The sequence below is a fragment of the Musca autumnalis genome, unplaced genomic scaffold, assembly GCF_047663935.1.
Source record: "Musca autumnalis isolate F117 unplaced genomic scaffold, ASM4766393v1 scaffold_2, whole genome shotgun sequence".
NCBI lineage: Eukaryota > Metazoa > Arthropoda > Insecta > Diptera > Muscidae > Musca > Musca autumnalis.
Genome location: NW_027411755.1, coordinates 103,823,825 through 103,840,560, shown reverse-complemented (window position 1 = coordinate 103,840,560; position 16,736 = coordinate 103,823,825). Strand labels below are relative to the sequence as shown.

Genomic DNA, 16,736 nt, shown 5'->3' with positions numbered 1-16,736 from the left:
AATAAAAAGAAGGGAAATTTCCAAAAACGTTATAAAACGTAGCTTCTGTTTATTTAAATATAAAAAGAGAAGAGGCAGAGAAGAGAGAAAGAGATTTGATGCTCACCCTTTGGATATTGATTTACAATTGAAGTGAGTGTGCAAATTCTATAATGTCTCAAGCTTAGCCTAGGTTACTTCGTCAAGTTTTAACAATTCAAAATAGGAAATGACGAAAGTAACCACTTAGAACTAGGATACTTATTCATTTACAATAGATTTAAGTTCTAAATGTAATAATTCGTATACTTAACGCTAGAGTAGTAATTCATTATAATTAATCTACGAGTATATAATTAGCAATACATTACAAATTCATTCAAATACAAATTCATTTAAATACAAATTCATTAAAAAGTTTTACATAAAAAATGATGGCAAATTCAAATTTGTCCATGGCGCCGGCCTTGCACTTGTGCAACTGAAGAGGAGACGCACATGACTTCGGCGAGTGATTTGATGGCTTGGGAGAGTACTAGTTGGTCTGGCATGAGTACGCTAGTGCGGGGTGTATTTGGAGCTGGACGCTGGCGATAAGTTTGGTGATGGTTTTGGCTATTGTTGCGGGTGTAGGGGTGATTTTGATGGCGTCGGTTCGGCTGGCGGTACCCTTGTTGGCGGTTGTTTGAGTAGCGATTGGTTCGTTGGTGTTGTCGTTGCTGTTTGTGTTGTTTCGGCTGATGGTGTTGTGCTTGGTGATGTTGGTTGGATGGTTGTCGGTGTTTTGGTTGGCTTTGTTGTGAGGGGCGCTTCTGCCCTCTAGCTGTTTTGTTAGGCTTATGGTGCCTTCTTCGTTTGGAGCGTCTATTGGATGAGCTTTGACGATTGGGGGAGGATAGCCGTTCATGCACAGTCGACCTGACTACCTCATCAGAATCTTCGTGTCGGACTAAAGCGGTGGTTGCGGACTCCGGGTGCAGCATGGAGTGGTGCTGGCTGCCACACTTCTTGCAAACAACTTTAGAGTGGCATCTTCGTACCTGATGGCTTCGGGCAAGGCAGTTCATACAATAATCATTGTCTCGGACTACCTTCCTTCTATCTTCCACTCGCATCAGAACGAACTCTGGACAGAAGCGCAAGGCATGGCTTCTATCACATATGACACACTGGTACAGTTCCCGAGTGCTAGAGTTGCGACGAGACCTACAATGTAAAACATTGTTAGTAAAGTGTAATGGCATGGTGGAAATGGAAATGATAATGTGCATGTGTAGTAAACGAGTATAAGACGAGATAATTCATTGAGCGCATATATTACTCGTTCTTCAAAGTAACGAATGAGACGAGCTTGAGAAGAGTATTTTAGAGTAGCAAGTGAGAAGAGTTAGAGAATGAGACAACTTGAGTAGAGAATGAGATGAGTTGGAGTATCGAATGAGACGAGTTTGAGTAGAGATGAGAAGGGTAGTATATGATATGAGCACTATAACATTACGCATCTGAATCGAGAAGAGGTAAGTGGCAAAGTTTGACAATTGGTCTTTTAATTATACCAAAAGCTGTTTTAATGTCAGCCACTCTAACGTGACTATCACTACCAGAATGTGTTGTTACGATTCTACCTAACCGCCATTCGCTCGGTGGTAGTAAATCGTCCATTACGACAACTAGATCGTCAGGTTTTAAATTGGGAGTGGAGTTTTTCCATTTGTAGCGTTTATGTAGAGATTTTAAGTAATCCTCTTTCCATCTTCTTGCGAATTGCTGATGAATAGCTTTTAGTTTAATCCACCTATTTACAAGAGATAGATTTTCTGATATTGGTTCGGGTAGTGCCATAATTGGGGAACCTCTAAGAAAATGTCCTGGAGTTAAGGCGGTAATGTCAGAAGGATCTTCAGAGACAGCAGAAATGGGGCGAGAATTGAGAACACCTTCGATACGAGCTAAAACGGTCGCAAATTGTTCAAACGTAAATCTGTGTGCTCCTGCTATCCGTTTAAAATGGTGCTTAAAGCTTTTTACAGCTGATTCCCACAAGCCACCCATATGAGGTGCATGTGGTGGAATAAAACGCCATTCAAACCCGTGAGTAGAATATTTGCCAGCAATCTCACTGGGAACAGCTTTAATAAAATGCGAAAATTCTCTAAGCAACTTTCTGCTAGCACCAATGAAATTCTTCCCATTATCAGATACTATCCGAAAGGGTAGTCCTCGCCTCCCAACGAATCGAGCAAAGGACGCCTCGAAAGCCACAGATGAGAGTTCAGTGCATGGCTCTAAGTGGATAGCTTTGGTTGCAAAACACACAAATAAGCAAACGTAACCTTTTAGAATGGGAGCATTTCTCAAAGTGGAACTCTTAATTTCAAAGGGGCCTGCAAAATCAATACCAGTTATATGAAAAGGGGGAGTCAAAGCGCATCTTTCTGGAGGTAATGGGGCCATAATCTGGGTACAAGGTCTCTTTTTGAAAATTATGCATGTTTTGCACTTATGAATGATGCTGTTCACTCTAGGTTTGAGACGAGATATATAAAATTCGTTTTGGACCATCCTGCACAGTTGATTACACTCTGCATGAGCAAGACATAAGTGTAAATGTAATAAATACAACCGAGAGAAGCGAGAATTTCCAGAAACTATCATGGGATGTCGTTCATTATAGGGAAGATCTGCGTTGGCCAATCTACCATTAACACGCAAAATGTTGTTGTGATCTAAAAACGGATTAAGGGATTTTAAAGGGCTTTTTAGTGAAATATCTTTGCCGTCTTCCAAATCCTTACATTCTTGCTCATAAAATTTGCGCTGATAAAAATATATCAGTCCATATTTGGCCGAAAAAGTTTCAGAGTGTGAAAACTGCGGGGAAATAATTTTGGGGGAATTTCTACTCCTGCTTAAACAGTTGTTGTAGAACCGATATACATATGAGAATACTCTCAGAGCTCTATGATAAGTGGAAAATGGTTTCAATAAATCGGTATCTTCTTCAACGGCTACCATAGCTTGTACGTTTGCACGTTTTCCCATATCTGGGATAGCTATTGGATTTTTCTTGGGCCATTCAGAATGGGGGTTTGTTAGCCATTTGGGACCAGTAAACCATAAAGAGTTGGTTGCTAAATCTTGAGGTCTACAGCCTCTTGTGCCAAGGTCGGCAGGATTGTCATGCGTGGGTACATGACGCCAAACCCCATTTGGAACTAATTCCAATATTTGAGCCGTGCGGTTAGCGACAAATGTTTCCCATGACCAAGGGGGTTTGGACAGCCAACCTAAAACTATTGTTGAGTCTGTCCATAGGGTTATATTAGTGCAGTTAAACTCGAAAGTGGAGGTAACATAATTAATCAGTTTTGCGAGGAGGACTGCTCCACTGAGCTCAAGTCTTGGTAAACAAACAGGTTGAAGAGGAGCAACCTTGCTTTTTGCAACTAGCAAATTGGAGAACACAACTGACTTTTCGTTTTGACATCTGATATAGACACATGCGCAATATGCAGCTTGGGACGCATCAGAAAACCCATGGATTTCCACAGAATCAGTTGGATAATACTGAATCCACCTAGGAATCGTAATTGACGATATGTTTTGGAAATCAGAGACGAGCGTGTTCCATTTTGATTGAGAATCTGGACTTAAGTTTTCGTCCCAGTCAATACCTTCCAACCATAACTGCTGCATTAAAACCTTTGATCTAATAATAATTGGTGCTATCCACCCTGCGGGATCGAATAATTGTGCAACAGCTGAGAGAACCATACGTTTAGTCATAGAGGAATTTGTGGACAGTGAGCCAAGGGAATATGAAAACTGATCTGAGAAAGCATTCCATTTCATACCTAAAGTTTTGGTCGAACTTGATTCCTGTAAGCGGAGAAAATCGCAATCATATAAATCTTCCGTTTCAATATTAGAGAGAATCTTTGGGTCATTAGCGGTAAGCTTTTTTAGAGGAAAACCAGCACTTTTAAGAACATCAATCAAATCGTTTTGCTTTTGAATTGTTTCTTCTATGGAAAAACTGCCAGATAAAATATCGTCGACATAGGTTTCTTGCCTTAAAATTTTTGCCACATCAGGGTATTTGTCTTCGGAGTCTTTTGCCAATTGCAAAAGTGTGCGGATCGCCAAAAACGGCGCACAATTAACACCAAGCGTTACAGTCTTAAGTTGATAATCTTTTATGTGGCCTTCGTCACCTTGACGGAATAAAATGCGCTGATAGGGTCTATCATGAGGATGTACGAGTATTTGTCTGTACATTTTTTGGATGTCTCCACTGAAGACATAAGGGTACTTTCTCCAATTCAAAATGACAGACGTTAAATCTGTTTGGAGAGTGGGGCCGGTATGGAGAACATCATTTAAAGAATAACCGGACTTTGTTTTGCGAGATGCATTAAAAACAATTCGTACTTTTGTTGATTTGTGTTCGGGGCGAACAACAGCGTGATGAGGAAGATAATAGGAGTTGTATTTGTTATCAATACAGACTTCTCTATATGAGGTTTCTTCTAAATGATCTAATGTGACATATTCGTTTAAAACCGAGTTATATTCGGTACGTAAGTCAAGATCATTAGACAAAGTTTTTTCCAATCGAGTATATTGTGCCAATGCAATGAGACGAGACGAGCCGAGATAAATTGTGTCAGCAAATTCCTTCTTAAAAGGCAGCCGAACAATGTAACGTCCATCAGGTGAACGAGAAGTGGTTTTATTATAAAAATTTTCACAGAACTGGTCTGCTGTGGAGACTTTTGGCACATTTGGAACTTCCTCTAGTTCCCAAAACTTCCTTAACAACTCACTTAATGGAGGTTCATTTTTCTCAACGATTGTGGTGGAGAAGAGATGTACACTTTCGGTTTTAATGGGCCCACTTAAAACCCAACCGAATATAGTTTTGTAAGCGGAAGTATTGCCACAAATATTCTTCTTTATGCCTTCAAGATTTATAAATCTGTCGGCGTCATTACCAAGTATGAGGTCTATTTGTGAGGACTTATTGAAGTGTGGATCTGCCAAATCTAGATCTTCAAGATCAAATGGGTTTGCAATTTCGAAAGATACAGTTGGCACTGGTTTTGTTACCTTGGGAAGTATTATTGCAGATATTGAGAAACGAACGTCACATTTTTTAGAGACTACAGTCAACTCACATTCTTTATCAGAAACTTGTTGTTGACCTCCAACTCCAGAAATTTCAAAGTGGCTTCTAATGACAGGAATTTTGAGAAGATTTCTGATTTTTTCAGATAAAAATGTTCTCTGAGACCCAGAGTCAATTAACGCTCGTACAGTGAACAATTCCCCAAGATGTTCAATTTGCACTAGAGCCGTTCTTAGGAGAATCGTGTCATTATTGGCAGAGAAATTAGCTTGAACATTTGAGCCTTTTTTATTTGACGTTGATGGCTTTTCTTGAGCAGACGAGTAATTTTGTTTTTTTGGGGAGAATTTAGAAGACGAATTATTGGGATTGTACTTATTTTCAGTACCATCTTCGTGAGAAGAAGAATCATTGACGTGCAGAAGACTGTGATGTGATTTGTGGCAAATAATGCAAGTATTGATACTTTTGCAGTTGATTTTGATGTGAGACGGGGAAAGACAATTCGTGCAAAGTTTATTCTTGAACACAAAACTTAAACGTTGATGAGAAGTAAGTTGCCGAAACTCTTGACATTCTCTTATTGCGTGATTCCCATTACAAAGTGGACATAACGTGATTGATCTATTCTGAGACGGCTGATTTTGGAATCTATTACAATTCTGAGAAGGGGCAGAGTTATTTTGTTTGGTGGTACGAATGCTAGAAATTCTCTCAACTACTTCAAATCGATTTACAAGGAACTCATCTAATTGAGCCCAAGTTGGCAACTCTCTGTGGGACTTCAGAGATTGCTCCCAATGAGATAGGGTTTCGTCTGGCAATTTTGTAGAAATGAGGTGAATCAATATGGGGTCCCAACTTTCAACATTTACATTGAGAGTTTTCAAAGTACTGAGGCAATCGGAAACTGTAGAATGTATTTTCTGAAGTGATTCGCTACTTTCATTTGCGGCAACTGGGATATTAAATAGGATTTTAAGCTGATTGTCGACCAAAACACGCCTATTTTCATACCTAGCCTTCAGAGCATCCCATGCCAATTTGAAATTATCGTCACACAACGGATATCTTTTGACTATCGCACCGGCAGGACCTCTGGTTTTATTCCTAAGATGATACAGTTTTTGAGCCTGAGACAATTCGGGATGGTCCGCGTAGACCGCCGTGAACATATCACGGAAAGACGGCCATTCTTCGTACCCTCCTTTAAATACCTCAGTATCGCAAGGTGGCACTTTGATACAGACGCTTGACTTTGCAACGGGGGCTTGATTTATAGCTTGCGAAAAATGAGGAGGGACAATACTCTGCCTTGCTTTTACATTATTTGCACCTGATATCCTAAGTATATCTAAAATCTGTGATCTAGCAGTATAGTAGGCCTCGGTGGTTGCATTTAAATTGACCATAGCATTCTCTTTGAAATCTTTGATACCAGCCGCTTTTGGGGAAAGTATTAAATTCTCATAGGCATTTTGAACACGTTGCCATCGTTTTTCTAAATCCTCCAATTTAACCTCTAAAACGGTATCAGTTTGATCAGTAATGTCACTAGCCTCGAATTGAGTACAAAAATTGAGCAGAAGGTCACATTCAAACAAGAACTTACTTTGCTCTGGACATGTGTGTGCGGAACTGACTGAAGGGCGAGCGCCGTCTGAAATTTGGCTATTTGAGCCTTCGGATGTAGAAGCGTTTAAGCTCATTTCGAATAGAGTGCTAAAATCAACAAATTAAGCTTATTCGAACAAAAGAAAAGGGGGAGTTGCTAATAGAAAGAGTAGTAGTTTTAAGGGGTGACTACGAAACCAAAGCAATAGTTTTAAAGGGTGACTATATAACCTTTAAGAATGAAAAGAGCGGGGACAATTATCCAAAGCAACTTTGTTGAAATTAGCTAAACTTCTAATAAGACGACTTTAAATACTCAAAAAATATTCTCCCAAATTAAAAATCCGAGCAACTTTGTATTTAATGGAAAAATTGTAAATCCGACCAAATAGCTAAATCGACCAAATTGTTATTTTTGTGAACTTGAAGCGAAATTTTGCACAATAAATGAATTCTAAGTTGCAGGAAAACCAATCTATTGAAGAAAAATGCGGAAAACTTGCTTCAAATATGCATATACACGACCAAATTAAAAATGAGTCAAAACCGAAAAATAACAAATTCGACCAATTTTTGCAATGTGCGACTTGCTTTGGGTATCTCAGCTCAAAAATTAGAAAAAACAATGGCGGTTGCTATAGAAATTAGTGAATTATTAATACCAAAAAATTCGACCAAAAAATAGTCAAAGGCACAATTTCCAAAAATGTTCAAATAACTTTTTAAACTCGGACAATTCTGAACAACTTTACCAAAATTTAACAAAAAATATCAGAATGATGAATTCAAATTATCAACAGGAAATAATTATTTAAAAAAATGACCAAATTCGAGAAACTAGTTAAACGTCCAAATTGAGACAATCCGACGAATTGGCAACTCTTTTCGGGGTAACACAATCAGATTGTAATAAAATTTCCCGCCAACTAGAGCCTTATTAAAAAAAATTTGACCAAAAATAATCAAATGACCAAATATTCAAAATCGACCAAAATAAGTTCAGATAAAACTTGCAACTTTTCCCAAATATTATGAGTGAGTTTCTCAAATCTTAATAAATTTTCCCGAAAATTTTGGATTTGAAAATGTTTTGACTCAAAAAGTCAATAAAGTAAGCCGACCAAAAAAATAGTGGAACAAATTGGGACGATAAAGAACAGTGGCAACTCTATCGCACGTAGTACGATTTGTTGCTTTCCACTTATAATAAATGTGTGACGTGGAGCTGAATCAAAAATTCAATAAAAAAGTTCGACCAAAAATTTTTAATAAATTCGACCAAAAATGAGTGAACAGAACAACTGGCAACTCTAATGTTATAAGCTATGGGTTAAAGCTTGATAACAAATAGCTTGCTCAATTCGTGTAATCGGAATTGTAGAAAAAAATTTTCGGAAAATCCCATAAAAAAGTTACAATATTTAAAAATTCGACCAAAATGTCGTAATTTTCGCAAGAATTTATCAAAAAAGGGTAGTAAATTCGCCAACGAATTTACTAACCACTTTTTCGCACAGACATAAATTTTTAAATGTTTGAAAATATTTGTTTTCACTTACCACAAAAAACGAGATGTTTTTTGTATTTTATGGCAACCCAGATAAGAATCCAAAATATGTATGTATATATGAATGTATGTACTATACTACACATGCGGGTTAGTTCAGTATTATTAGTTAAAATATATTCGTTGAAAAAATCATGAAATGTTTTAAAATTTTTAATTTTGGTTGTCTGGGTTATTTCCCCTTATTCAACGAAAAATTAGTTTTCTCTTATTCTTGTGTTTCTCTATTCTAACTACAGCGCTGGATTGGCGCCTCTCAACGTAGTTAGAATACCCAGCTATTGCTTTAGCTGTTTGCCGCTATTAATGTAAATATGTATGCTTGTGTGTATATATGATGGGTATGCGCTGTGTCGTTGATATTTCTTGTTATCTCTCTTTCGTTTTATATTTGCTTTTTGTTATGTTGTATAGTGAGCGTCAAAAGACCGTATATGTTGTATTAGTACAGTGAGTTCGAAAAGAATGTATAAGGTGATTTAATGTGAAATGAGTGTAATTATTGGGTGCAAATAACGTTTTATTTTTAAATGGAAAATGGAAATTGTTAAAAAAATTTAGAATTTTATGTGTGTATGTGTGTGTTGTTTCGCATATATTGTGTAAAATATGTGTATTTATTTATGTGCATCTATGTATCGTGTAAATAAATGTGAATAGATTTACTATTTATTGCAGTTTTCGATTTCCCACTTTCTTCTTTATGTACTTTTGGAACGCCGTTCTTCTTCTTCTTCTTTTGCACTTATTTTAAATGTCGGGTTCACTGACCTCTTTTGTACATAGGCACCGCTACTTTGCAGACAGACAATAATGGCACGATATATATTCTTTATATTACGTCAATTTTATGCGGACGGACAGATTTTTTCCCACTCACACACAAACACTGTTACACAACTTCCACCAATTTGCAGCTTTAATTTTCTAAGTTTGACACTTTCTTTTTGCACTCACTGTAATATTTTTTCTGATGTATGCCTTGTTGTTGTTAGTTTAATATGTTATTTTTTTATGCTTAGCCAAACACAAGTCACTTGAACATGCAGGTATGTATGTATGTACATATATATTCTTGTAAAATATTGCAATTCTTTTCGTTAATTTTATGAGTTATTGATTTTCGCTCGTTTGGGATATATGTACATATATATGTATATTTTTTTTCACTGATTTTTTTTCACTATGTTTTGTGCTTGGCTATCACTTCACTTATGGGGAGAATAATAAAAAAGTTGTATCACTTACCGAACCGCAGGTATAAATGTATGTACGAGAAGTATGATGAAGTTACCTCATAGTTGTTGCTGTTTATAACAAAAGATCACTGCTTCTTTGTGAACGGTTACGGAGGACCATGAATAAAAATGAGTGGAGAGGGGGATTCCAAATCAATATGTAAGGAAAACGGCAACCAACAGGAATCCGACCTTTAAAGTGGACTGTATCTAATGTTACGAATTTTGTGCAATATTATTTCTCTCCCAAAGAGAAATAATATTGTGCAGATGATGATGATAGATGATGACCATGAAATAAAAAGAAGGGAAATTTCCAAAAACGTTATAAAACGTAGCTTCTGTTTATTTAAATATAAAAAGAGAAGAGACAGAGAAGAGAGAAAGAGATTTGATGCTCACCCTTTGGATATTGATTTACAATTGAAGTGAGTGTGCAAATTCTATAATGTCTCAAGCTTAGCTTAGGTTACTTCGTCAAGTTTTAACAATTCAAAATAGGAAATGACGAAAGTAACCACTTAGAACTAGGATACTTATTCATTTACAATAGATTTAAGTTCTGAATGTAATAATTCGTATACTTAACGCTAGAGTAGTAATTCATTATAATTAATCTACGAGTATATAATTAGCAATACATTACAAATTCATTCAAATACAAATTCATTTAAATACAAATTCATTAAAAAGTTTTACATAAAAAATGATGGCAAATTCAAATTTGTCCACAGTTTTTAATTTTATAATGTTTTTTGCTTCTCCTCTAAAGTTTTGGTTTTGTGGGTTACGTCTTCCGGCATTTATGGTGACGATATACACATACATATCGTCACCTGAAATGTCCAAAGGCGTAACCCTCAAAGGGTTACGGTGAGGGTTACGTCTTTGGGCATTTCAGGTGATGATATGTATGTTCTCATAACATCCCCGAAGGGATAATCAATCACCACTCAGGAAATGCATGCGAACTCTACTGAAGAGATTTGCCACCGCCGAAAATTTTGATGTTCTGCAGACCATCTGAGTGCATGGCGGCCGCGTTTACCACTGCACCACGGTGTCTCGCATGAATTTATACTCGTACCAACCATCTTGTGACTATATTTCATAACCCGGTTTCCAAGCCATAACGTACACTGCAAGACCTTGTGGTTTCAACGGGTTTAAGCCACTAAATTGGATCTGTTGTTTTTTCATTTTTCCAAAATGTTCTGCAATTCCAACCTACAAACAAAATACGGGTTTAAGTGATTGTATCTTCGAAACATGCATCCACATACACAGGCATGGTAGACGTCGTAAAGGATTATTCAATATCAGAACAGATTTGCAGCAAGACAAATGAATTTGAAGGGTCGCACGCATGTTAAAGATATCTCCAGATGATGCACAACTATATATACATATTTCTCTTTTTTGAAATATTTGGATAATTAATTGTTATTTTTGGTAATTTCAAAAACAAATAAAAAAAAATATATTTTGTTGTTGTTACTAAATGTCATTCAATTTTTGTTTTGCTTTGTATTTGACACGGTAGCGTACCGGTAAACAGAGTTGCATCGACATACATTTTTGAGATGGGACTACCTGTAATTATTTTACCATGGGGTTGTACGCGCTTGTTGCATAGAGTGCATCTTGTAAACTTGGCCGAACTTAGGTCCGATTATTTTTTGGGGAATGAAATTGGACTCCCTCGATACTGAATAACCACATTCGGGCTGCAAATATTTGCAAATCTTTTGATGACTGCACTTTTAAAATAAGGGATTTTGGCATGAAATTCATAAAAATTTAGCTGTGCATTTGTATGGGAGCTAAATCAGAATATGGACCTATCTTAAGAAATGTTTGCAAGGAGGAGTTCTACCCCCGGAGACACTATAATACCATATTATAGCTAAATATGTTATTAAATATGGAATAACAAGTAAAAATTCAACGAATCCGGGGTACCATAAAAGGGGCTACATCGAAACATATATCCGTATTGAAAATGTTTTGCAAGAAGATTTTAAACGCAGTGAGAACACGGAATGCAAAATTACAGCCAAGTTGTATTAAAAATGTGGTCATGATATTCAAAATACCTTAAATTGGGAGGTACGGTTACATGGGGGCTATATCAAAACGTGGACCTATGTTCATAATTTTTGGTGAAAATATTTTGTGACCACTAGGAACCCTAAATACCAAATTACAGCTAATTTGCTACGAAATTGTGGCGTAAATCCTCAAAATACCGAAAATCAGAAGGTACCGTTATATAGGGGGCTATATCAAAACATTAGCCGATATTGTTCATATTTGGCCCATTATTACCCACGGATACAAGCTGAGTTTGTGCAAAATTTCAGTGACGTATCTCACTTGGTTTGCAAGTTATGAATTTCGCGCCGCTAGATGAGTGCTTTCGACCACCGTGCGTCGTTCTAAAGTTATGGTTTTTGAAAAGGATTTTTATTATCCTTTAGCAGAAAGTGGCTTTTTGTTGCTCGAAAAAACTTTGGTGTTACGCAATCGCGGTAAACACATACAAACATTGATCGTCGTTCGTGGAAAGTGTTGGAAAATACACTTATACAATCAAAAATTTTCTAATTTGTATTAGAAAATAAAATACTTTGACAAAAATATCTCCATCTTGAGTGAAATTTTGTGGTTTTGCATAAACATTTTTGGCGCTTTTATTTGAAAATAGAAGCCAAGTTCTCTTTTGTTGTTCGATTGTGATTCTCTTGTATATTTTCTTAAAATGTCTAAAGACAATATTGACATAGTGGAAGAGAATGCTAGTAGTTCGGAACTAGCTTCTCTTATACAAAAAGAACACTTCTAACATACAGAAAAAAGTGGAGAAAGATGGATCTAAAATGGATTCGACCATTTTAGAATGTCGGCTAGAAATATTGGACTCGTACTTCAAACAATTGTGCACAGTACAAAATCAAATAGAAGCTATTAATGCTAATGTCAATGGAAGAAGTGACTTAGAAGAAACATTTATTGTTGCAAAAGCCAAAATATTGAAATTGTTAAAGAAAGGTCGTGGTTCAGTGTCAGTGGACAATAGTTTGATGAATATTTCTATGGCTAGTGGTTCTCATTCTCGATTACTTACTTACTTAGCTGGCCCATTACAGAACATTTGTTCTATAGGCCGAACTAAGAAGAGATCTCCATTCCTCTCTATGTGTTGCTTCGCACTCTGGAATACCGCTCTTTTCATCTCATCATCCACTTGTTTGCGCCATCTATTCCTTGGCCTGCCAATTCTTCGTGCACCGCCAAGCGGTCCGTATTTATACGCCTTTTTAGCGGGTTCATCATCGCTCATTCTTATGATATGGCCTAGCCAACGCAATCGCTGCATCTCGATACGTTTAACAATATTGATGCCGTTGTATAGCAGATACAGCTCGTGGTTCATGCGACGTCGATATTCACCGTCAACGCAGATTGGTCCGGAGATCTTTCTAAGAAGTTTTCTCTCAAACACACCAAGCACTGCCATGTCTGCTTGCGCAAGTACCCAGGCTTCGGAGCCATACATCAGCACGGGTAGTATCAGTGTTTTGTAGAGCGTTATTTTGTTTGACGAGATGTGGCTTTGTTTTTAAACTGCTTACTTAAACCAAAGTAGCATCTGTTGGCCAATACAATTCTTCTTTTTATTTCACAACTGATTTCGTTTGTTGTGTTTACGGAGGTGCCGAGGTAGACGAAGTCTTTTACTACCTCAATATTATAGGAACCAACTTCCACAGTCGGCCCGAGCTCAATGGACGCATTGCGCGTCGACACCATCAACTTGGTCTTCTCACCGTTTACCGCCAGACCCACTTCAGCAGATTCTCCTTCAACCTTTATAAAGGTATCAGTTACTTCTTTTACTGATCTCATTCTCGATTACCCTCACTTAAGTTGCCCAATTTTGATGGTAGATACCGTGAATATCAAGGATTCATTACTGCTTTCAACAACATGGTACATGAAAACCCATCGATCAGTATAATTGAGAAGTTTAATTATTTAATTAACTGTCTTTCGGGTCCTGCCTTAGCCGTGGTCGAACCATACCAAATTTGTGAAGAAAATTATGCCCTCGTGGGATTTGTGTTATGAACTTTTAAGTCGTCGTTGTCAATTCTTAGAAAGCCATAGAAAGAGATCTGAACTTCCAGAAAATATCACTTCACACAAACCTAAATCTCCTAAATTTATTCGGTCGGCTCAAATTCGAACTGTTCATATTGTAACTCAAGTGAACATAACCTAGCAACTTGTTCGTCTTTTTCTAACATCGTCGTTTGGGAACGTTTTAACTTCGCAAAACGTAGTGGGCATTGCATCAACTGCCTTCGAAAAGGTCATATGGTGTCCAACTGTCCCTCTAAATCTCGATGCAGAGTTTGTGATTCTGCACATCATACGCTGCTTCACATCTTTAGTAGCTCAGAACAATCCAGTACTTCAAATTCGAATAGTAATTCACCGCAACCGTCAACCAGTGTAAATCCAGTTTCGTTAGTAGCTCGGTCATTCAAGAGAGCAATAATCCCAACAGCACTGATTCTCATAAAGGATAATTGTGGTTCGTTCGAGACGGTAAGAGCATTATTAGATTCATGTTCTGAACTAAATTTCATTTCGGAAGAAGCTGCAAAAAAGCTTAAACTCAAATTTAGACCGTTTTCCCAAGAAATCTCAGGAATTGGAGAAGTTAGAACGGCAATAAAGTTTTCTGTTGACACCACAGTCAAATCAAGAAGTAGTTCGTTCGTGTGGTCCTTGACCTTTGCTGTTACCAAAACAATATCGTCTCGCCAACCTGGTGAATTCATCAATACTTCGCAGTGGAAGATTCCCCAAAATATTAAACTCGCAGATCCATTGTTCTACAAGCCACAACCTATAGATGTGCTGCTGAGTGCCGAAGTCTTTTTCGATTTGTTGTTAGATGGCAGAATTTCGTTGGGAAATGGATTGCCATGTCTCACAAATACTGTTTTCGGATGGATAGTTGGTGGAAGAGTATGGAAGAGTAGTTCGTCTTCCATTCAAGACATTACCCAATTATATTGGTAACTCATTAGAAATATGTCGTAGACGTTTTTTGTCGCTCGAAAGACGACTTGAACGTGACTCAACTTTGAAATCGATGTATGAAGCAATCATGCAAGAATATGTGTCGCTCGGACACACGTCGCCCTACAACAAATCGTCGAATACTTCGCCTTATATAATACCTCATCATTGCATTCTCAATCCTCCAAGTAGTTCCACAAAACTTCGAGTCGTATTTGATGAAGTCGCTCGCACTTCGTCGAATCATTCGTTGAATGATATATTGATGGTTGGTCCCAACAGGAATTGATCACCACACTCTTCTCGTTTCGTTTAACTGTCACTGCTGACACTTCGAATGTGTATTGACAGTTTCACATTGAAGAACCAGATAGAAGGTTTCAATTCGTTTTGTGGAGAAGTTACACAGTTGATTATATAAAGGTATCCCAACTTATCATTGTTACTTATGGCTCATCGGCCGCCTCTTTTTTCGCAAATCGTTGTTTGTTTCTCATTACAGATAGATACAATACACCTCATCCAAGTGGTTCGGAGGTCTTAAGACAAGATCTTTACGTCGATGACGTACATACTGGCTCCGATAACAGCGAAACTCTAGCTCTCAAGAGGGACGAGTTAATACAAATTTTGAAATGGCATGGTTTCGAATTGGCCAAATGGAAAAGCAACCATGCGTCTCTCAATTCGAATAATAATAAACAAAATGTTTGTAATCTCGTGTTGTCCGATGTCAAAAATGCCACAAAAATATCAACTTCGTTGCTCGCATTCAAAAATCTTACATTTTCTTGGAATTTTAAATGTTTGAAAGTTGCTGCTAGCATAGTTCAATCTATAATTCGTCGCGCTGCCGTTTTCTCCAGCAAAACGTGTCTCAAATCAAAATATAAAATAGTAAATTTCGTCTCATCGTTGCACAGTTGGAAATATTGCAAGAATGTTCTTTAGTGGCGCAAACTACCATCGTCGACTGTCAACTGTTTCATAGCAAATCGTATCACAAAAATCAAAAAAGGAGCTCGAAACATGTTTTGGGAACAAGTACTAGCAAGGAGTAATATAACTAAAATTGTATTTCGTTCTTCGTTGGACTCATCAATCCGTATGCGGTCTCGTAGTTTGTCGCCTCTCCGAAGAGGCTCCAATTGGTTTGCTATTGTAGAAGAAATAATAAATATGCCAGATTGTCGAAAAGCTGCCGTCTTCGTAAACACTATTTGTTGATATAGTGTCGTTCTTGGCATTTCGGAAAAGCATTTGTCTTATTTGAAATATATTCGAATAATTTGTTTTGTATTTTATATCTCTAACAGATACCCAATAAATCGATTGTTGAAGCTTTTCTATGTCGTCCATACAAGCCTATTGGAATTACAAGTTGGCTCACAAAGGTCATTACACCACATCATTACTCATTCAACTTTCGGAGATTTGCGTTGCATTTGAAAACGTTGCAAGATGTTATCACGTTGGAATCACATAAATCGCTGTTATCACACAATACCTGCATGGTTGGTGTATGTCGTCCGAAGATAGTTTTTGCCTCATTTGTTGTCCAAGGAAACCCAGCAATAGAAATATTACAGTCCGCTTACAATACATTTATTTGAACATAGACGTTTCAACGGACGGAGGATGTTGGAGGAGAAAACATATGTGTTTTATATGTTATTAGTGTCTTTATATGCTTTTGTATCGTTTGGGCCTTTCATTTTGTTATTTTATTTAAAATTGTTTAATTGAATATTTTATTCGGCCCACCTTAATGTTTTGTTAGTTCGTCCCACCCTAATGTGTGTATGACTTGTACTTATTCCCTTTTGTTTCGTGTCCGTCGCAACGAGAAACAACAACAACAATGCCTACATAGTTTAGGCATTTGTCTGTTATTAGTTTCATCGTCCGTTTTGTGTTCATGGGCAATAACAACAACAATGTTGGTTATGCAGTTTGTATTTCAGTTCTGTTTGTATGCATATTCGTACATAAAAATCAGTAACTGTGGCCCTTTACATTGTTTTATTAATTGTATGCTTTGTGCGAATTTCGTTTATTGATCGTTCCCTGTGTTGTGATCGTTTCAATTTGACATTGTTCCCTTTTGTTGTGTAGC

General features: G+C 37.3%; 1 protein-coding gene across 2 annotated transcripts in view; it reads right to left on the bottom strand.

The window, feature by feature from the left end:
* Positions 1-9,922, bottom strand: part of LOC141394387 (uncharacterized) — a 102,103-nt gene extending 92,181 nt beyond the window's left edge. Inside the window, exons 1-2 of one of the 2 annotated variants that reach the window (XM_073968654.1) lie at positions 9,583-9,922; positions 18-1,185 (exon numbers count right to left, since the gene is read on the bottom strand). In XM_073968654.1, the coding sequence (XP_073824755.1) occupies positions 423-1,185; positions 9,583-9,587 (768 nt within the window). In that variant the 5' untranslated portion in view covers positions 9,588-9,922 and the 3' untranslated portion in view covers positions 18-422. Of the gene's footprint in view, positions 1-17; positions 1,186-9,582 lie in introns of those variants that run through there. The other variant, XM_073968655.1, reaches the window with a different exon arrangement.
* Between the last annotated feature and the right edge of the window lie 6,814 nt (positions 9,923-16,736).